At 32.7% G+C, this 22,124-nt stretch overlaps 1 protein-coding gene and 1 long non-coding RNA gene across 3 annotated transcripts; one reads left to right on the top strand and one right to left on the bottom strand.

The window, feature by feature from the left end:
* The first annotated feature begins 441 nt into the window (after positions 1-441).
* LOC145937370 (uncharacterized) lies at positions 442-2,323 on the top strand. Of its 2 annotated transcripts, XR_014425551.1 has the most exons (4): positions 458-581; positions 785-880; positions 1,458-1,707; positions 2,210-2,323. It is a non-coding gene; the product is annotated as an uncharacterized LOC145937370 (long non-coding RNA). The 2 variants fall into 2 exon arrangements; XR_014425552.1 differs by lacking the exon at positions 785-880 and having other exon boundaries at positions 442-581.
* On the bottom strand, positions 585-4,612 carry Akhr (Adipokinetic hormone receptor). The gene is made up of 6 exons (XM_083039740.1): positions 3,811-4,612; positions 2,640-2,847; positions 2,178-2,272; positions 1,467-1,759; positions 1,021-1,158; positions 585-878 (listed from the first exon to the last, which is right to left on the bottom strand). The coding sequence occupies exons 1-6, from the start codon at positions 4,101-4,103 to the stop codon at positions 781-783; spliced, it is 1,125 nt and encodes a 374-aa protein (XP_082895866.1). The 5' UTR covers positions 4,104-4,612; the 3' UTR covers positions 585-780.
* Between the last annotated feature and the right edge of the window lie 17,512 nt (positions 4,613-22,124).

Below are 22,124 nucleotides of genomic sequence, written 5' to 3'. Positions count from 1 at the left end.
ATACTAATCGAAGTAGGAAAACTCGTGTTTTTACGGATCGATTAAAATCAATAATCTTTGAAAAAAATAATCTGCTCGCAGTTATACATATATAGCTGATGCTTATAATATTTATATATTTTTATTTTCATATATTTTTTGCTTTCAATTGCACGTATCTCTCAGAGAATTAAACGGATATAATGTATCCGGGCACGAAGTGTCCATACCTGGTGCGCGATATTAGCATATGAGAGCCTCTGGGATGATCGGGATAAAAATGGGAGTACAAACATCGGGACATAATAGACCCGACCGATGGAAATACTAATGAGGTGGAACCGTGCAAGTATAACAGATCGTGTAAGAATGGCGCACGTGGACGGAGATGCGACGAGAATTATGAATATGATGGAAAAAAAGACTTGACAGCGCAAATTACATCACGTTTTCGTTAAGTTTTTATGCAATATGTGATAAACGCAAAATCGGATATCATAAACATTTTCAAGTGATAAAGATTTGTGACAATGGATATCTCAACCATATGCTTAATCATATCTAAGAACTCTCCCATAAAAGAGTGACACTTTTTTGTACAGGTATTTAGAAAAATGATTTTTTTATTAACAGCTAAGTTTTAAATTAAGAAATTATTATAAAAAGAAAATTGCATGTGCCGCGCGAAACGCATTTACACATTCTGCAGATGTATGCACGACAAAAAACCTATATATTCACAATATATTCTTTATATTCAAAGCAGAGTCTTCAAAATGCAAACTTTGTTTCGTTTCCTCCTCAGCCGAATATCTTTGAACTCGCAAGTCGTGAAATTCTAGAAATAAACGACGACGTCGTAGAAAGTACATCCGACGCATTCTGACGTGCATCTATATCTGTAAGAGAAAATAATATATAAATATAATATTATTTTTATATATACACTCTTTCTCTTTCTCTTGTGATTTTTGTGTTTTTGTGCAATAAAACTACAGCAGAATACAAGATTAATCATAAAGTATGAAGAATTATGTTTACCATAATTCAACGAATCTTTCTTTCTGTAAAAAAAATGTGTTAAGGCTCCACGTAATTCCTTGTTGAATGCAAAATAAATCCAAGGGTTGACGCAACTCGTGAGACTATTTAGCAGACTTAGAATGGTGAAAGCAGCTCCTGCCAATTATAGTACAATATAGATATAAAGCGAGATAAATGAATAATTTAAAGCTTTGGAATTTGAGACACATATTAGATCAAAAAACAAACATGGCGTGTTTCGCATTATTATATTGATTCTCAAAATGATAAATTAACATTGTCATTGTCATATTATAAAATTATACATATAAGTCAATCAATTAAAATTTGGTTAAAGAATATCAATATAAATCGCTAAATATTGTAACTATTATTTTTTTCTAGCTGATAATAATTTCTCAATTACATTGATTTATGTCATTGCTATTTTACAGAGTATTTACCAGTAAAAAATGGCAAAGTGAAAGCTTTGGGATCCCACGTGATCCAGAGCATACTTCCGATAAATGGAGTACTAGTCACAATATACAAAATAATGACAATGATCGTCTGTCTCACGGTATTCATCATCGCTTTGGAGATAAAGGAATCCCGATTTCGTTGCGAAAAATTGGCCTTGTTCTTTTTGAGATCAACGACTCCTGACATCTTACTGCTCGTCCATATTGCTATACATATCTTTGTGTACGTATATACAAGTACTATGAAGGGTAATAAGAACTGCATAATACTGTACCTATATTGCAGAAATCACAATGTTGTAAAATTTCTCCATGTCGAGTTTATATATGTAGTGTGTATATATCATATATATAATAAAATATATATATAATATATATACATATATTTAACATTTTATTTCATTTTGTTATCAGAATTATTTTACATTAGAAAATATGATTTATTTTTTCTCTACAAAAAAATGTGTATTTGTTTCATATTGCGCTTTTCAGTTAAACCGCATTATAAGATAGAGCTATATCTAACATCTCGTTTCTTTCCACTCTATATTGATAATAAAAAGTTTGCACCAGTACATAGATTGTGCAAAAAAAGTTTCTTTATATTTCTTTATAATTAAAAGAAAAAAGAGGTCAATCTCGTCTCTGAAAAAATTATTATATACATATATAACATATGAATGTGAATATTACCAAGTAACATAAGCTCTCTCGCCATATTTCAGGTAAAAGGTGGCCCAACATTCCCAAACGCCTGGCGATATTTCCTGATATGAGAATATAAAAACCTACGAGTTTTAAACAAAAAAATCCTGTAATTCGTAATAATAAACAAAGCACTTGAAAAATTTATCTTGACGATCCAGCCAGATTTATACATTTATCAAAAATGTCAAGAAATTCGCAGAAGCAAATTCTCGCGTGAAACAAACGGATGATAGATACATTTATAAGCGACAAGTCCGTGCAATTAGTACTCTCATAAATTAGCCCGTCGCGACGCGCGCTATTAGATTTGCGTCCGCTGTCTGCATAGGATAAAAATTAATATCTCAAACAGCTAACTGATCCGTGCCCTTCGTGTAAAGCGAAGTGGCGGTATGAATAAGATACGCTTTGCCAAGAGTGGAGGCGCGAATTAAATTTTCAACGGACCTGCGGTACACACAGTATAGCGGCGAACGTCCATGACCCGTACACCATCATTTTCGATCTTCTAGACGTGATGCTGCAGTAACGAAAGGGATGGCAAATGGCGTAATATCTGTCCATCGCGGTGACCGTCAGGACATAGGAACTGAGATACACACCGAACGGCTGTCCGAATTTGACCAATTTGCAGAGCACCGCTTCGCCCTGAAATCTGATGGTCGTTTTGTCAAATTCATTTAACCACATCATTCATATTAAGCCGTTGAACGATGATAAAATCCGCGCAAAAAGATGCAACACAGAAATTTATACAGTACCTTAGAGATATACCTAATATATAAAAAAGGTATTTGCATTTTTCCCTCCCCCAATTTTTGTTTATTTATTTATTATCTTAAAATATTGACGAGTTAATATATAAAAATAATAAATTGTATTTAAAAAAAAAATGATACGAACATAAATCATCAAAAAATTAAATCGGCAGAAGCTTGTTATTTTCAAAGTTTCTATTGTAGAATTCTTTGAAATAGGACATACATTACATAGGATACATACACTGAAATAAGATATAAATTTTTTAGTGAAAGCTAAGCGTTGATAAAAATTCCTTCTTAAATTAATCCTATCGTATGTGTCATATTTTAATGGTCAAATGGATTTCCTGATATTGATTTAAATCTCGATATACATGATTATGTTGAAGAAATATAAAAATATATTTATCTGCACATTGATTTTCTTAAAATCAATTTTAATTTCTTTAATTTTAATTTCTCTCGCGCTTTTCTTGAAATCTGTTTCAATTTCAGAAATATTACATTTAATACATTTATTCGCTGTCCATCAAAATATTGAGATGAAATTTGGTTGGAAGGAGTTTTCTGATTTTCTCGTTTCCAGCATATTATGTATAATGTACGTATTCGTACATTAAATTATTTCACTATTTCATCCCTGTGTTATATTTAATGTTTATATTTTAAACTTTTTTTCGTTTAAATAAAAGAACCGATCCGTAGAACGAAATCCGTATTAAGGTTATCAGTTAAAAATGCACGTTTGTCGCATTTTCTAGTATTATTGATGTATGTCTTGGCAAAAATTTATGTATTAATTAACATAAGCTCATTAAATAATCGCAAGGTCAATCGTGAGCAACGGCGCAGCTTACCTGAATGTTATATCCCAAGCAAGTTGCGGTAAAACATCGAGCAAACCTGTTAACAAATCGGCGATACTCAAATGTAAAATGAAGAAATACATCCTGGTGAACTTTCGTCGCTGATAACGTCGCCTAACATAAAGGGCAAACAGGATCAGGGAATTGCCGATGAGCGTGACGAGAAATATAATGGTTAAAACCGCGATTTCCCATCTGGCGAGATATTCGTCCCTCGTGTCGTCCAGCGTCTCCTCTGAAGACGACGGTGGCGAAGATGATGATGTATTCAAATCGTACGACATGTCTCTCTTCGAGATACTCTTCGCACTTTTTCTTCTCACTCTCTTTCTCCACCTTTCGCTTTGTCATGCAGACAAAACTCGTCCCTCTCCCCTCCCAAAAAAAGGAGAACGTTCGCGCGGATCCGCGCCTGCTACGAGCGTGCGATGTGAAACTCGCGCGCCGGTTGAATATTCATACGAACTTCCGGTAGCGATGTAACAACGCTCGATGCAATTTTTTTTCGAAAATATTGTTGAACATATCGTAAAGCGCGCCGGTCGAGAACGGCGATCACGGTTCGATGTTGCTGTCAAGAGATGGACCGGTCAAAAATCCGGCGTGTTGGCGAGTAATCCGCGCGGACAGCGAATTCCCATGGGAGCGAGCGATAAGCGCGATTTTTGCAAATCGCTCAAGCCACTTTTTAGACCTCGCACGACTCGCGCGAGTTGCAACCTCGATACTGCACGCTGCATTCGTTCGAATCGCGTCGTACCTCACCTCGAGTCAGCTACGAGGTACAAAAAGGTGGAAGGATTGACTGGAAAGAACTGAATCGCATAACGAAAGTTCACGGTACCTTATATGGATCTTATGCATGCATATATGGCGATTGCATATATGTACAAAATATAATCGAAAGACATTTTATTAGTGGCTTTTTAAATGCATTCGATATATATAATAGAAAAATTTGTTTTCTATGAATAATTTAAAATAATATTAGATATCAATTCTAGTTATTCCTAAAAAACAAATTCTCTTATTGAATATTTAATACGTTTCTCGTGTGTGCGCAAGAGTTACTAAAAAAAGCATCTTTAGCAAAATACATTTTATATATTAAATGTAGTTTAAAACTTTAAAAGAAGAACGCGTACTTTATAAGTTACATAAAATTAAATTAAAACGTATTTTCTCAGATTTTTTTCTTATACGTATGTATGTATTAATTATTTGCCTATTAATTTCAAGTGATGAATATTATCATTAATTTGTTATGCAAAAAATTGCAAATCTGTTCAATACGATATACAGATAATTTACATAGATACAATTGTATTAGTTAATGTGAAGGCATTATCATAAATTTTTCATAATTATATAAATGAATCAACCGCTGTTCATCATTTTCATGGATTGTACTTAAATTTATTAAGTTTTGTCAAAAGTTAATTTTTAAATGAAACTTTGCTACTCGAATAAAACACTCCATAAAATGCGATTATAATGATATAAAGTCGGCAATTACTTATCTGACTAACAATATTTGTCGCGAATTGCATATTATGGAAGAATCAGAGAGATTTTTCGTGCTGATTATACAGATTGTACAGATTTATATATTGATATAAATCGACGAATTTTCTCTTGAAAAATTTATAGCGATTTTTTATTAATTTTTATATATGCGTAAAATTAAAAAATAATAAAAAATTTTCAATAAAGGTTTTTTTTAGGTAATTGATTCTGATTTGTCGACATATATCGTTTGTATATCTAATTTGTTATTTTATTGTCCGCTTTTCTCTTTCCACCGAATTTTAATTAAAAACGTTTGTGCGTATAGCTTTTTGCTTTACAGATTCGACTGAACAAGACTATTTTTATATTCGCAATCAATATGTAGATTTTCTTGAAAAAAATGTTTGTTTTTCGCAGAAACATATACAAAACAAGTTTTTTTTCTTTACTTAGTATGCACTTCATGTAAAACGAACCGGACCAAACACATCTTATTTCGACAATTATGTCGTCTAGTTCCAGTTATAGAAATTTACCATTAATGATAACAAGTATCGATTATCGTAGGCAGTAGTCACGAGGTATTGATATCAATGAAATGGATCAACGAGCGAGAGAATCTCTCTGTATCGTCGGTCGAAGGTGTTCCGTATAATTATTTATGACAGTATCGAGCGATAGCGTGCACAATGGGCTTTTTTTATGGTGAATCATTTATCGAATACGTTCCCTGGCGTATTCGCCGAGGTCTCACCGAGAAATGCTTCGCAAAAAGCGTCTTTTTCTAGCGCGCGACACGATATATGTATAATCTTGCTAATGCACTTTGACCCGCGGCAAAAATGTCAGTTTTTATCGGTTTTTTCATTGAGTGTAAATTAAGGTCATTTATGAATTCACGCGCTTCGTTCGAAGTTGAAAGGCATGAATCGATCACGACGTTAAATCTCGAGAGGAGATTTAATATCAAAGGATATTAAATTTCTTTTATAACAATTCAGTAAAAAAAATATGATTTTTTTGTAGAAAAAATTATATTATTGGCTTGTTAAATAAAATATTATTGTCTACGTCTGCATTCTAAGAAAGATAAAATATCCCAGGTAACAAGCGCAAATGACATGTATATTTGCTACTAGGGATATCGATATAACTCAAATAAAATCATATGCATCATAGAGTAAGTTTTTTTAGAGTAAAATGCTTCCTCCTAAGAGATAATGTTAGATTTTATCGATGTTTATACTCTTGTACAACTCTTTACGCATTTATAAATAGACGTGTCTAGTTTTATTCGCGATATTTGTTGTTTTTTACGCGATAAAAGAAAATGATATTAATATCATATATATACTTTGTGTTCTCTTAACTGAGATACGATATAATATGGTGTTTTTTTAATTTATCCCCCCGGCAGAACAACTATGTAAGCATGACTTGATAATTGATCGCGGCTAGGTAACTATAATGTATAATTAATTAGTGAAACGCAATCTCGATGTAAATGCGTTTATGTGCCGGTTAATAATCGAACGACAATGTCGAGCGGGCTGGGCGTGATCGCGACACAGCTTCGGACGTTTGTTTGATCAAGGTGTATACTCGGTTCGTTTATTATGCGCCGTATGGCATTGAATGGTTAAACAGTTCAATTAAATAGGCGTACATGACCTGTATTCACGTGAGTCGCGAAAAGACGTGCGAGCTAAAAGATCTTGGCGCGTTATAATTATTACAACTTGCTGTGCGCGTTTAAAGTTTTAAATTCTCACAGAAAACAAGCTTCGCGATGTTTTTTACTCTTATAGGATTAAAAGTTTACGTAATGGATATGTGTCGCGACATAATAATAATTCGATGAATTAAAATTATGTCGTAATATAATAATATGTATATATGTATGTAATAATATGTAAATATGTTTATGCTAATGAGACTATGTGTTGTATGTATAATATACGAATGTCTATGCGTATGGATATATGTATATTTTTTTTTATTTGTAACTTTTGTTTACTTATTTTGTTTACTTACGTAAAAGACCATTTTTTCATGAACAATAAAAAAAGTTATTAGAAAATTACTGTTAGAAAAAAGAAAAAAGATAATATGTAGAAATTGTCTCGTTCTTTTAGAAAATTTGAATAAATATAATTTTATTTCAAAGACTTTACCTAAAATAACAAAAGAAAGGCTTAAAATCTGGTTAGCACACAAGAGTGAAATACCTAATCATATCTTTTTATAAAAACAGTTTGCTGAGTAAAATAATTTCAATTTTTGCATGTCAACGCAATCTTAGTCGTATTAGTAGATCCCAGAAACTTAATTATTATTTTTTTTTTATTTTCTGTTATTTTTTTGGCTTATTTTTCACTAACTAGTGGAGGAGTGAGAATTGCAATGGATAGCATATAATGTAAACTGCATTCATTCAGTCAATGCAAATTTCATTTGATCAATAATCAGTCTCTGGCTGAGACATATTTGAATGAAAATCGAAACCAGACCGATTCTGTTACTGCAAGCGAATTGTAAAATTAGAAAGATTGGTGTATTTAAATTATTGATTCGAATAGAAAAATGCGATTATAGGCTCGAATATATTTAAATAAGTATTGCGGCTTCATTTTCACATTTCGTACGTGCACTCTTGTACGGAGTAGTCTCTCGGAATGAGAATCACTGTTTTACATCATCCCTCACACGATACATCACGGCGCATCCCTTTCGACGGGTGTCGCACGTAATTGACTCAAGGGGGGATGCAATTGATGCTGTTCGACTCTCTCATAACTTACTCTACTATCGTCGGCACATTACCCCGCCCTGCGCCCGAAGGTGGGGTTGCAATATCTTTGCGTTTTCTTCATTTCTATGGTCTCGGCGAGCCATCGCCGGTGCCTCGTACGTCCCGGCCCTTCGCCTTTTCGCCGGCGCAGCAAGTAAAGACGTTTATCATTGTCGATGCCGCTCGTCGCCCGGCTCGTCGTTCCCGGTTATTACGGGTTATGAACGTCCTAGGAGGTGCGCCGCACACCGATCGATATAAAGGGAGAAAGTGATGACCTCGGCGCGCGTTCTGGAAAAGCTTCATAAAGTAAATTACTATGTGCCGCACGTACATCTTATGAGGATTAAGGAGGGACGCACCGAGCAGACACCCCGCCGTCGAGGTGTCTCTTTCTGCTGGATCTCGTCCCTGTTTTTTATTCTCGACGTACTCGCCGAGATGGTTGAAAATCATGAAAGCTCTCTCTCTTTCTTTCGTCCCCCATGGTTCTATCTTCGCCGATGAAAAAAAAGCATCGCAGGTAAGATCAAACAAAAGGCGGGGTAACTTGTATAGATTACAATGTTAAGCGCGTAATAAGTTCAGTTTTATTGGATTTCTTTTCTCGCAGCAAGGACGCGAATCTTGCGAGGATGCTTATTTCTGACAACGGATATTTTATTCGTGAAATGCTATATTCGGAATAAATTCGTGTTCTTCGATTATCTGCCACGCGAATAAATTCAAGCAAGATTTTTTAAATTGTTTTTCTTAACTATATATAGCGAAGAAACAGGAAGGGTGATTGAAACTAATAATTTTAGAGAATCCGATAATAAGCAAGACATATCACAGACAAGATATTCCTTTCCTCTATCCATATATATTAAAAAAATAAATAAATGTTTCTTTGAATACACAGTTATTCTACGGCAGTGGCTCTTTGAAGCTTAAGTTTTATTAGTTTCTATTCTTAAATGTGCTTTTCTGTGTAGAAAATACATCATGATGAACGTAGCGAAGTTTCATTTATATAATAAAAGGAGAGTTCTGTGTCTATTATAAGCATTGTTACTAACTGGATGCTCGTATCGAGCACGCTGGAAGGTATTACTGATAATGAAAGTCAGTCAGATGTCATGTTTGTCTCGTTGAAGTGACAGTAATCCAAGTATATTGAAACATTCTTAATTCTATTATTAGTAATAGTATTACTTGATGAGTTAAAATTCGGTATTCGCGTTGGGTATAATTAATTATAAGAAAATCCTTCATGCGCCATTTCGCCGCATTTGACTCGTCATAATTATTAAAGTGAATGCTGATAAAATATCCCCGGCAAACATTTTACTATGTTCATTTATAGATACTCATCGCCATCAATTTTCCATTTTATCGTAAAGAAAGATCGACTATTATAATTATACGAATTTTCTTACCTCGAGAAAATGGATTATTAATTTCGTGCGCATCTTCTGATTATCCTGATTCTACTATTTTATCATTTTCTTTTTTCGTGTGACGCGACATCGTTGAGTAGATCGAGATCTGAGTTTTCCATAAGACATAATTAATCGCAAATACGAGAAGATTCGCATGAGCGAGATGAGGGCGACACGGAGGTGAGAGAACTAAAGACAATGATAAATATTGACGGATAAAAGAAGAGAACGGACCGGAGAACTCGGTGTGTGTATGTGTGTGTCTATGTATGCGCAATTTAATATTAAAACGAGACCTCTTTTCTCTCTCTTCTTCGTTATATCTACCCCGTTCGTCTGTTCTCGCTTATATTATCTCCATTGAATATCTTGCGTACTCAATATGCGATTTCTCAGTGAAACTTTTAATTACGAGGATTGAAATTAATAACGCGCCGTGGCGGTGGCTACAGCTATGTGAACCTAGCACCCGACTTTTTAAAAATTAATTTTTTAAAACGGAAAATAATAGCATTTGTTTGTAGTAACAATAATTTCATTTGTAGTTTTATCAATTAATAAATAAAAAAAATTTTTAAATGACTCGCGCCCGATATTGAGATATCGTAAATCCGTTTGCGCAGTCTTCTTTAGAATCGTTTGTTGCTTGTAGTGATTTTCCTTTCGTTTGTAGTTGAGCGGTTCAAAAGTTATAAACAATTGTTTATTCGTCCAAGAGGTAAATTTGTTAATTTTAAAGATATCGCAAATCCGCTTGTGTAGTCTTCTTTAGAATTGTTTGTAGTTGTTTGTAGTGATTTTCCTTTCGTTTGTAGTTGAGCGGTTCAAAAGTTATAAACAATTGTTTATTCGTCCAAGAGCTAACTTTGTCAATTTTTAGGATTTTTTAAATCCGCTTGCACAGTCTTCTTTAGAATCGTTTGTAGTTGTTTGTAGTGATTTTCCTTTTGTTTGTAGTTGAGCGGTTCAAAAGTTATGAACAAATTGTTTATAACTTTATAACTTTTGAACCGCTCAACTACAAACAAAAGGAAAATCACTACAAACAACTACAAACGATTCTAAAGAAGACTGCACAACCGGATTTGCGATATCACAATGTCGGGTGGGAGTCATTTAAAAAATATTTTTTATTTATTAATTTATAAAACTACAAACGAAATTATTGTTATTACAAGCAACTACAAACAAAATGCTATCATTTTCCGTTTAAAAAAATTAATTTTTAAAAAGTCGGGTGCTAGGTTCACATAGCTCACACAACGTATAAAACTCTTACCGTTTGATGTTTGAAATCGGAGAAAAAAAAACAGAAAGTTTTATATCATATAACATCATGTATATATGAGCGTTTCGATAAAATTATTTAACAAATCTCGCTCGAATGAGTCATATTATACTCGCATATAATATGCAATATAATGTACATATGCAATAATAATGAGAAAGTGATTTTTTCCGAGTCTGGCAATTAATCAGGGATAGAAAGTAGCACTGGTCAGCCGATTTCAGTGATTATCCGTCCGATATAAGCGACAATAGTAACGCGTCCGAACTCTTTTCATCCCTGCACGCTTTCATTCCTCGTTCAAATAATTTCGACAAATATCGCAATAATAGCATTAATAATGTTATCATTTCTTACAACAATTTTTATTAAATTTTATTTACAAACATTTAAATAATAAATTCTATTGATAAAGTAATAAAATATTATTTGCACACGACGAGCTATGTGAACCTAGCACCCGACTTTTTAAAAATTAATTTTTTGAAACGGAAAATGATAGCATTTTGTTTGTAGTAACAATAATTTCGTTTGTAGTTTTATCAATTAATAAATAAAAAAATTTTTTTAATGACTCGCACCCGACATTGAGATATCGCAAATCCACTTGCGCAGTCTTCTTTAGAATCGTTTGTAGTTGTTTGTAATGATTTTCCTTTCGTTTGTACTTGAGCGGATCAAAAGTTATAAACAATTGTTTATTCGTCTAAGAGCTAACTTTATCAATTTTTAAGATTTTTCAAATCCGCTTGCGCAGTCTTCTTTAAAATCGTTTGTAATTGTTTGTAGTGATTTTCCTTTCGTTTGTAGTTGAGCGGTTCAAAAGTTATAAACAATTGTTTTTGTTTTTGTTTATAACTTTTGAATCGCTCAACTACAATCGAAAGGAAAATCACTACAAACAACTACAAACGATTCTAAAGAAGACTGCGCAAGCGGATTTGAAAAATCTTAAAAATTGACAAAGTTAGTTCTTGGACGAATAAACAATTGTTTATAACTTTTGAACCGCTCAACTACAAACGAAAGGAAAATCACTACAAACAACTACAAACAATTCTAAAGAAGACTGCGCAAGCGGATTTGCGATATCTTTAAAATTAACAAATTTACCTCTTGGACGAATAAACAATTGTTTATAACTTTTGAACTGCTCAATTACAAACGAAAGGAAAATCACTACAAACAACTACAAACGATTCTAAAGAAAACTGCGCAAGCGGATTTGCGATATCTTAATGTCGGGTGCGAGTCATTAAAAAAATTTTTTTAATTTATTAATTGATAAAACTACAAACGAAATTATTGTTACTACAAACGATATGCTATCTCTTTCCGTTTTAAAAAATTAATTTTTAAAAAGTCGGGTGCTAGGTTCACATAGCTGGTAGCTACGTATAAAATGATCGCAAGATCATAATAAAGCAGAGGTATATTCTCGCGTCGTAATCTCGATTATGGACTATCAGAACAGTTATAAAACTAAATCTTAAATGTACATACTCTATTGAAAACACTAAGTTTATTACTTCTTGTCTTAACTAACAATAATTATTGAATGAAATAACTTATTATTAGCTATTCCTCTATATCTTTTGTACTATATATAGAAGAAAATTCATCATTCTCTCTCTCTCTCTCAACTCCAAATATCATATTGTGTGTATAATTAATTCTACATTTACCTAAGTAATTTTCTTAATTAAAATATATAATATAAATAATGCCAAATGTGATAGCCGCGCTACTACAAAGAAACCATCACAACTTAGTATAATTTTATATAAGCTTCATGGAATTTTATCATGTAAAATAGACATTGGTCGTAACTCTTTTCTAAGATCGCACTAAAATGCACAATATTTTATTATGATTAATTTATTTAATTTGCAGAGAGTGCATTAAAATATGCTGGTCGCAAATTATTCATTAAAAAATTTAACTAGTAAGAGATACTTTTTTATTCGATTTTCTTTTTCTTCTTCTTTCTTTCTCGGAAAATTTGAACTGCAGCTTCAATCATATTTCTTTATATCTATTCCGCTGCATTCAAGATCAAATGTAAACGTTGCCATTACGTAGTTTTCCACGAGATGTTTCTTCCTCGTATCCTATGCGTCCTGATTTCAGACTCAACTGTAGTAAGAAGTTAGTAAGAGAGCATACAGAGCCGACAGTGTTTATTTTACTTTCGTAAATGATACAGACCTCGCGCGTATTAATCAAAGCTTTAAAAAACCGCGTACTTACGAAGTTACTAACGTTCATGGTCGCAACTTGATCAATACAAAAATATTTCTTGCAAGTTTTGAAGGGCTCGTTTGCGCGCACGATGCAGAAGCATGACACATTTGTCGGTCGAATATAAATAAACTCGAATAGCATTATCGTGATTTCGCGGAATTAATTCGGGAGGCGTGGCTAATTAGGTAACTCCGTTAAACTTTACGTATTTTAATAATTTCAACCGAAATTCAATAGAGAGAAAGAAAAAGAGTGAGAAAGAGAGCCCCCACGCAATAATAAGTATGCTTATAGCGCGATGCATTCGCGTTCCGGCTGATGACGGATCTCGTGCTCGCACGCGAGGTAACTAAATTGGCCAAAGTTACTGCAAATTTCACGCCCCGGTGTAAAGCAGCTCGGAAGGAAAATTAAAGAGGATGCGACTGTGTGTCGGGGTGAAACACGCAAGAAGCGGATGAAGAAAACGTAGCGCGCTGTAATTTCGCGCTTCGTAAGAGCTTTCCCTCTCTTTCTCTTTCTCTCTCCCTTCAAACAGACCACGATGTGCTCGCACGACTCGTCGGACCCAGCAAGAACCGGTTTAGTAACCGAGGTTTAATTGTCTGTCTTCGAGGGGCTAATAGTTCTCTCTCGCGCCTGTCTTAATCAGATAACGAAGAAATTAATTGTAAATCGCGGTACGAGATGCAATTTCCTTCACGTTCATCAGAGAATTGTATAGAGAAAAATTAACGGATGAGATTAACGTTAATTAGAATACAGCAGAAAATTTATTACTAATAAAGTTACATTACTTATCAATTGAATCTTGTTACGTCTATATAAAAAAAATAGTTATGATCATAAGCGTTGTTAAATATCATTAAAAATATCTTCTGGATACTGCTATACAATACATAATTATTTGTAGTAGATTGTAATTGTCTGTTGCTCTCTGGACGTGCAAAAAATTCAGAGAGAGACAGAGAGAGTTTTGAATATACGAAATAACGTTAAGCAAGGTACTTCGTCAGGATATTCCTCGGAGCTTCTTGCGCTCGAGCTTACCAAATGTTTACGCAACGCCGTGGCAAACGACGCAAAAACGACAATGTGCTCTATATATGCTTTAAAACAGCAACGTTTCTCACGTACACAAGTCGAGAGTCAGAAAGACATCACTATTAAACTCTCTGCCCGAGCTAGACAAAAATGTATATGTATGCTGGGCTTGCTCTTGTTAAGTGTGCAATAGGCAGCGCGGGACGCTTAGTCCACACAAGGTAACAAAACACACGAGAACTTCTGGGAAACTTCCTACCGTGACTTGAAATCTTGTTAAATAATTTAGCTCTTTTGTGTACACCCTCCTCCTTCAGTTTCTTCCTCAGCTTACCGCACACGCCCGGTTTCTCTAAATGTAAAATACGCACGACTAAGCTCTTTATTATGACTTGATATCACATTCGCCGAAAGCGTTGTTGCAATTGAGATTAACAATCCTTGTATCGCGATCTCTGTCTGTTCCTTTGTCTCGTTGTTGCATTGCTGCTGAAAATTATCACATAATCGAGAAAGCTCGCACAATTCTAACGGAAGATGTACATATTTGTAAGATTTTTCTGGCGCAATAAAGAATATATAATACTAGAACAACACACAAGTGCGCGCGATGCGCGCTCTATTCTTCGATTTTATATAAAAAAAAGATATTTTTATATAAAGTTTGTTTCAACTTGATTAATATTTTTTGATAGAAATCAGCTGATTAAAGCGTTAATTTGTTAATTAAATTTTAAAATAATAGTATGTAATAGAAATTATAAAATAATATGTTTTAAATAAAATGTTATAGTACATTAAACTCGATTAATATTTTATGACAGAAATCAGCTGATAATAGTATGCGCCGTATGGGGTCCGCGGTATAAAAATATTAATTTTTCATATTTTAAAGCGAGCCAAAAATTAATCTTTCATATATTTTATCAGTACATTGTCTGCACATTTTGATGGTACCATCAGCATACCAGCGTACAAACTTTTTGATCTAATATACGTAAAATGAATCCGAGCCGTAAGGGGTCCGCGATTTAAAAATTTTAATTTCCAATTGTTTAAAACGAGCCAAAAATGAATCGTATATATATTTCAATAGTGTATTGTTTGCAGATTATTTTGGTACCATCAGCATACCAGCGTACTACCTTTTTGGTCTAATATACGTAAAATGAATCCGCGCCGTATGGGGTTGGCGGGTAAAAAATTTTAATTTTCAATATTTTAAAACGAGCCAAAAATTAATCTTTCATATATTTCAACAATACATTGCCTACACATTATGATGGTACCATCACCATACCAGCGTACTACCTTTTTGGTCTAATAAACAAAAAATGAATCCGCGCCGTATGATATCCGCGGCATAAAAATTTTAATTTTCAGTTATTTAAAACGCGCCAAAAATTATTTGTTTACATATTTCAACAGTACATTGCCTGCACATTATGATGGTACCATCACCATACCAGGCTACAAACTTCTTGATATAATATACGTAATATAATTGTACGCCGTATGGGATCAGCGGCTTAAAAATTTTAGTTTTCTATCCCCTTTCTAAAAAAAGCATGTTATTGACATTGTTGTCGCTTTTCCGCGATGCTGATTGGCTCTCTGTCGATTCGCGTTGTGTTATATTCGTAGCATCGAAAGGCTGTCATCGTAAGGGTTAGCAGTTAGCAGTTTGACAGTTAGTCCAAAATAAAATTAAATAAAATAATGACATGTTTTAAATAATATGTTATAATACTATAAATTTGGATTAATATTTTTGCGGAAAAAAGGCAACAATACTTGCGAGAATCGACTTAAAATGTCTTTTTTAGAAAAAGAATAGAATAACACAAGCGCGCGTTATGCCATTCCTCGATTTTATTAAAAAAAGTATGATGTATTTATATAAAGTTTGTTTAAACTTCATTAATATTTTTTTATAGAAATCAGATGATTAAAGCATTACATTGCCAATTAAATTTTAAAATAAAAATATGTTATAAAAATTAAAATAATATATAATTCCTTAAACTCGATTAATATTTTTTGACAGAAATCAGCTGATAGCTGTTATAAATATAAATCGAGTTTAAGGAATTATATATTACATTATTTAAAACATATTATTTTAAATGTTATAACATATTCTTATTTTAAAAATTAATTAGCAAATTAACGTTTTAATCAGCTGATTTCTGTAACAAAAATATTAATCGAGGATAAGATATTACAACATATTTTTTACAATATATTGCTATTTTAATTTTTATAACATATTACTATTTTAAAATTTAATTATCTTACTATAATAATATTTTCTAATATATTTATTTAATTAAGAAGTAGTATATTTATTAAGTTAAGAATAGAAGTGAGACATGAATACAAATTTACAATTAAGGTTTCGTAGATATAATTTTTAAAACAAAAATTATTTTCGTAATTAGAGTATCAAATATATTTCGTCGGCCACTTTTCGATAATCTTGATATAATTCGAATTCCGAATGCGCAGTAGAAATGAGTTTCGACATATATTACCGAGATATATGCATGCAGTCACGCATAATTCGTAATAATGTGCATACAATGTACTGTTAAAATGTATATAAGATTAATTTTTTGCACATTTTGAAATATCGAAAATTAAAATTTTTAAGCCGCAAATCCCATACGGCGCAGATTTATATAACGTATATTAGACCAAAAAGGTAATACGCTGGTATGCTTATGGTACAATGATAATCTGCAAACAATACACTATTGAAATATATATACGATGAATTTTTGGCTCGCCATAAAATATTAGAAATCGATACTTTTTTACAGTTGACCCTATGCGACGCAATTTAATTCTATGTATATCAAGTTAAAAAATTTGTACGCTGGTGTCTGTTTGGTACCAAATGATTGTGTAATCAATGTACTATTGAAATGTATAATCGATGAATTTTTGGCTCGTCTTAAAATATTAGAAATTGATACTTGTTTGACGCGGACCCTGTGCGACGCATCCTTATTTTATGTTTATCGTATTAAAAATTTGTACGCTGGTGTCTGCATGGTACCAAAAGATTCTGTAATCAATGTACTATTAAAATGTATAATCGATGAATTTTTGGCTCGTTTTTAAATATTAGAAATCGATACTTTTTTACCGCTGACCCTATGCGACGCAACCTTATTTTATGTATATCAAGTTAAAAAATTTGTACGCTGGTGTCTGTTTGCTACCAATTGATTCTGTAATTAATGTACTATTAAAATGTATAATCGATGAATTTTTGGCTCGTCTTAAAATATTAGAAATTGATACTTTTTTGACGCGGACCCTGTGCGACGCATCCTTATTTTATGTTTATCAAGTTAAAAAATTTGTACGCTGGTGTCTGTTTAATACCAAATGTTTCTGTAATAAATGTACTATTAAAATGTATAATCGATGAATTTTTGGCTCGTCTTAAAATATTAGAAATCGATACTTTTTTACCGCTGACCCTATGCGACGCATCCTTAATTAATGTATAGCAAATGAAAAAGTTTGTACGCTGATGTCTGCTTGGTACCAAAAGATTCTGTAATCAATGTACTATTAAAATGTATAATCGATGAATTTTTGGCTCGTCTTAAAATATTAGAAATTTATACTTTTTTGACGCGGACCCTGTGCGACGCATCCTTATTTTATGTTTATCAAGTTAAAAAATTTGTACGCTGGTGTCTGTTTGGTACCAAATGTTTCTGTAATAAATGTAATATTAAAATGTATAATCGATGAATTTTTGGCTCGTCTTAAAATATTAGAAATTCATACTTTTTGACGCGGACCCTGTGCGACGCATACTTATTTTATGTTTATCGTATTAAAAAATTTGTACGCTGGTGTCTGCATGGTACCAAAAGATTCTGTAATCAATGTTCTATTAAAATGTATAATCGATGAATTTTTGGCTCGTCTTAAAATATTGGAAATCGATACTTTTTACCGCTGACCCTATGCGACGCAACCTTGTTTTATGTATGTCAAGTTAAAAAATTTGTACGCTGGTGTCTGTTTGGTACCAAATGATTGTGTAATCAATGTACTATTGAAATGTATAATCGATGAATTTTTGGCTCGTCTTAAAATATTAGAAATCGATACTTTTTTACCGCTGACCCTATGCGACGCAACATTATTTTATGTATATCAAGTTAAAAAATTTGTACGCTGGTGTCTGTTTGGTACCAAATGATTCTATAATCAATGTATTATTAAAATGTATAATCGATGAATTTTTGGCTCGTCTTAAAATATTGGAAATCGATACTTTTTACCGCTGACCCTATGCGACGCAAACTTATTTTATTAATATCAAGTTAAAAAATTTGTACGCTGGTGTCTGTTTGGTACCAAATGATTGTGTAATCAATGTACTATTGAAATGTATAATCGATGAATTTTTGGCTCGTCTTAAAATATTAGAAATCATTACTTTTTTACCGCTGATCCTATGCGACGCAACATTATTTAATGTATATCAAGTTAAAAAATTTGTACGCTGGTGACTGTTTGGTACCAAATAATTCTATAATCAATGTATTATTAAAATGTATAATCGATGAATTTTTGGCTCGTCTTAAAATATCGGAAATCGATACTTTTTACCGCTGACCCTATGCGACGCAACCTTATTTTATTAATATCAAGTTAAAAAATTTGTACGCTGGTGTCTGTTTGGTACCAAATGATTGTGTAATCAATGTACTATTGAAATGTATAATCGATGAATTTTTGGCTCGTCTTAAAATATTAGAAATTGATACTTTTTTGACGCGGACCCTGTGCGACGCATACTTATTTTATGTTTATCGTATTAAAAAATTTGTACGCTGGTGTCTGCATGGTACCAAAAGATTCTGTAATCAATGTTCTATTAAAATGTATAATCGATGAATTTTTGGCTCGTCTTAAAATATTAGAAATCGATACTTTTTTACCGCTGACCCTATGCGACGCAACATTATTTTATGTATATCAAGTTAAAAAATTTGTACGCTGGTGTCTGTTTGGTACCAAATGATTCTATAATCAATGTACTATTAAAATGTATAATCGATGAATTTTTGGCTCGTCTTAAAATATTAGAAATCGATACTTTTTTACCGCTGACCCTATGCGACGCATCCTTAATTTATGTATAGCAAATGAAAAAGTTTGTACGCTGTTGTCTGCTTGGTACCAAAAGATTCTGTAATCAATGTACCATTAAAATGTATAATCGATGAATTTTTGGCTCGTCTTAAAATATTGGAAATCGATACTTTTTACCGCTGACCCTATGCGACGCATCCTTAATTTATGTATAGCAAATGAAAAAGTTTGTACGCTGTTGTCTGCTTGGTACCAAAAGATTCCGTAATCAATGTTCTATTAAAATGTATAATCGATGAATTTTTGGCTCGTCTTAAAATATTAGAAATTGATACTTTTTTGACGCGGACCCTGTGCGACGCATCCATATTTTATGTATAGCAAATGAAAAAGTTTGTACGCTGGTGTCTGCATGGTACCAAAAGATTCTGTAATCAATGTTCTATTAAAATGTATAATCGATGAATTTTTGGCTCGTCTTAAAATATTAGAAATTGATACTTTTTTGACGCGGACCCTGTGCGACGCATCCTTATTTTATGTATAGCAAATGAAAAAGTTTGTACGCTGTTGTCTGCTTGGTACCAAAAGATTCTGTAATCAATGTACTATTAAAATGTATAATCGATGAATTTTTGGCTCGTCTTAAAATATTGGAAATCGATACTTTTTACCGCTGACCCTATGCGACGCAACCTTGTTTTATGTATGTCAAGTTAAAAAATTTGTACGCTGGTGTCTGTTTGGTACCAAATGATTGTGTAATCAATGTACTATTGAAATGTATAATCGATGAATTTTTGGCTCGTCTTAAAATATTAGAAATTTATACTTTTTTGACGCGGACCCTGTGCGACGCATCCTTATTTTATGTTTATCAAGTTAAAAAATTTGTACGCTGGTGTCTGTTTGGTACCAAATGTTTCTGTAATAAATGTAATATTAAAATGTATAATCGATGAATTTTTGGCTCGTCTTAAAATATTAGAAATTCATACTTTTTGATGCGGACCCTGTGCGACGCATACTTATTTTATGTTTATCGTATTAAAAAATTTGTACGCTGGTGTCTGCATGGTACCAAAAGATTCTGTAATCAATGTTCTATTAAAATGTATAATCGATGAATTTTTGGCTCGTCTTAAAATATTGGAAATCGATACTTTTTACCGCTGACCCTATGCGACGCAACCTTATTTTATGTATGTCAAGTTAAAAAATTTGTACGCTGGTGTCTGTTTGGTACCAAATGATTGTGTAATCAATGTACTATTGAAATGTATAATCGATGAATTTTTGGCTCTTCTTAAAATATTAGAAATCGATACTTTTTTACCGCTGACCCTATGCGACGCAACATTATTTTATGTATATCAAGTTAAAAAATTTGTACGCTGGTGTCTGTTTGGTACCAAATGATTCTATAATCAATGTATTATTAAAATGTATAATCGATGAATTTTTGGCTCGTCTTAAAATATTGGAAATCGATACTTTTTACCGCTGACCCTATGCGACGCAACCTTATTTTATTAATATCAAGTTAAAAAATTTGTACGCTGGTGTCTGTTTGGTACCAAATGATTGTGTAATCAATGTACTATTGAAATGTATAATCGATGAATTTTTGGCTCGTCTTAAAATATTAGAAATCAATACTTTTTTACCGCTGACCCTATGCGACGCAACATTATTTAATGTATATCAAGTTAAAAAATTTGTACGCTGGTGACTGTTTGGTACCAAATGATTCTATAATCAATGTATTATTAAAATGTATAATCGATGAATTTTTGGCTCGTCTTAAAATATCGGAAATCGATACTTTTTACCGCTGACCCTATGCGACGCAACCTTATTTTATTAATATCAAGTTAAAAAATTTGTACGCTGGTGTCTGTTTGGTACCAAATGATTGTGTAATCAATGTACTATTGAAATGTATAATCGATGAATTTTTGGCTCGTCTTAAAATATTAGAAATTGATACTTTTTTGACGCGGACCCTGTGCGACGCATACTTATTTTATGTTTATCGTATTAAAAAATTTGTACGCTGGTGTCTGCATGGTACCAAAAGATTCTGTAATCAATGTTCTATTAAAATGTATAATCGATGAATTTTTGGCTCGTCTTAAAATATTAGAAATCGATATTTTTTTACCGCTGACCCTATGCGACGCAACATTATTTTATGTATATCAAGTTAAAAAATTTGTACGCTGGTGTCTGTTTGGTACCAAATGATTCTATAATCAATGTACTATTAAAATGTATAATCGATGAATTTTTGGCTCGTCTTAAAATATTAGAAATCGATACTTTTTTACCGCTGACCCTATGCGACGCATCCTTAATTTATGTATAGCAAATGAAAAAGTTTGTACGCTGTTGTCTGCTTGGTACCAAAAGATTCTGTAATCAATGTACTATTAAAATGTATAATCGATGAATTTTTGGCTCGTCTTAAAATATTGGAAATCGATACTTTTTACCGCTGACCCTATGCGACGCATCCTTAATTTATGTATAGCAAATGAAAAAGTTTGTACGCTGTTGTCTGCTTGGTACCAAAAGATTCTGTAATCAATATACTATTAAAATGTATAATCGATGAATTTTTGGCTCGTCTTAAAATATTAGAAATTCACACTTTTTTGACGCGGACCCTGTGCGACGCATCCTTATTTTATGTTTATCGTATTAAAAAATTTGTACGCTGGTGTCTGCATGGTACCAAAAGATTCTGTAATCAATGTTCTATTAAAATGTATAATCGATGAATTTTTGGCTGGTCTTAAAATATTAGAAATTGATACTTTTTTGACGCGGACCCTGTGCGACGCATCCTTATTTTATGTATAGCAAATGAAAAAGT

This window comes from Prenolepis imparis, unplaced genomic scaffold (genome assembly GCF_030444845.1).
Source record: "Prenolepis imparis isolate NDT839.2.m4 unplaced genomic scaffold, iyPreImpa1.0 SCAF_6, whole genome shotgun sequence".
Lineage (NCBI taxonomy): Eukaryota > Metazoa > Arthropoda > Insecta > Hymenoptera > Formicidae > Prenolepis > Prenolepis imparis.
This window is presented reverse-complemented; position numbering and strand designations above follow the sequence as displayed.

Bases quoted from the DNA above. Each gene is read 5' to 3' on its own strand.
- Akhr (XM_083039740.1), bottom strand. From the start codon at position 4,103: ATGTCGTACGATTTGAATACATCATCATCTTCGCCACCGTCGTCTTCA. The intron at 2,273-2,639 runs GTCCGTTGAAAA...TAAAACTCGTAG, and splicing joins CTATACTGTGTGTACCGCAG to GTTTTTATATTCTCATATCA. The intron at 1,760-2,177 runs GTAATATTCACA...TCTGCAATATAG, and splicing joins GAGAGAGCTTATGTTACTTG to GTACAGTATTATGCAGTTCT.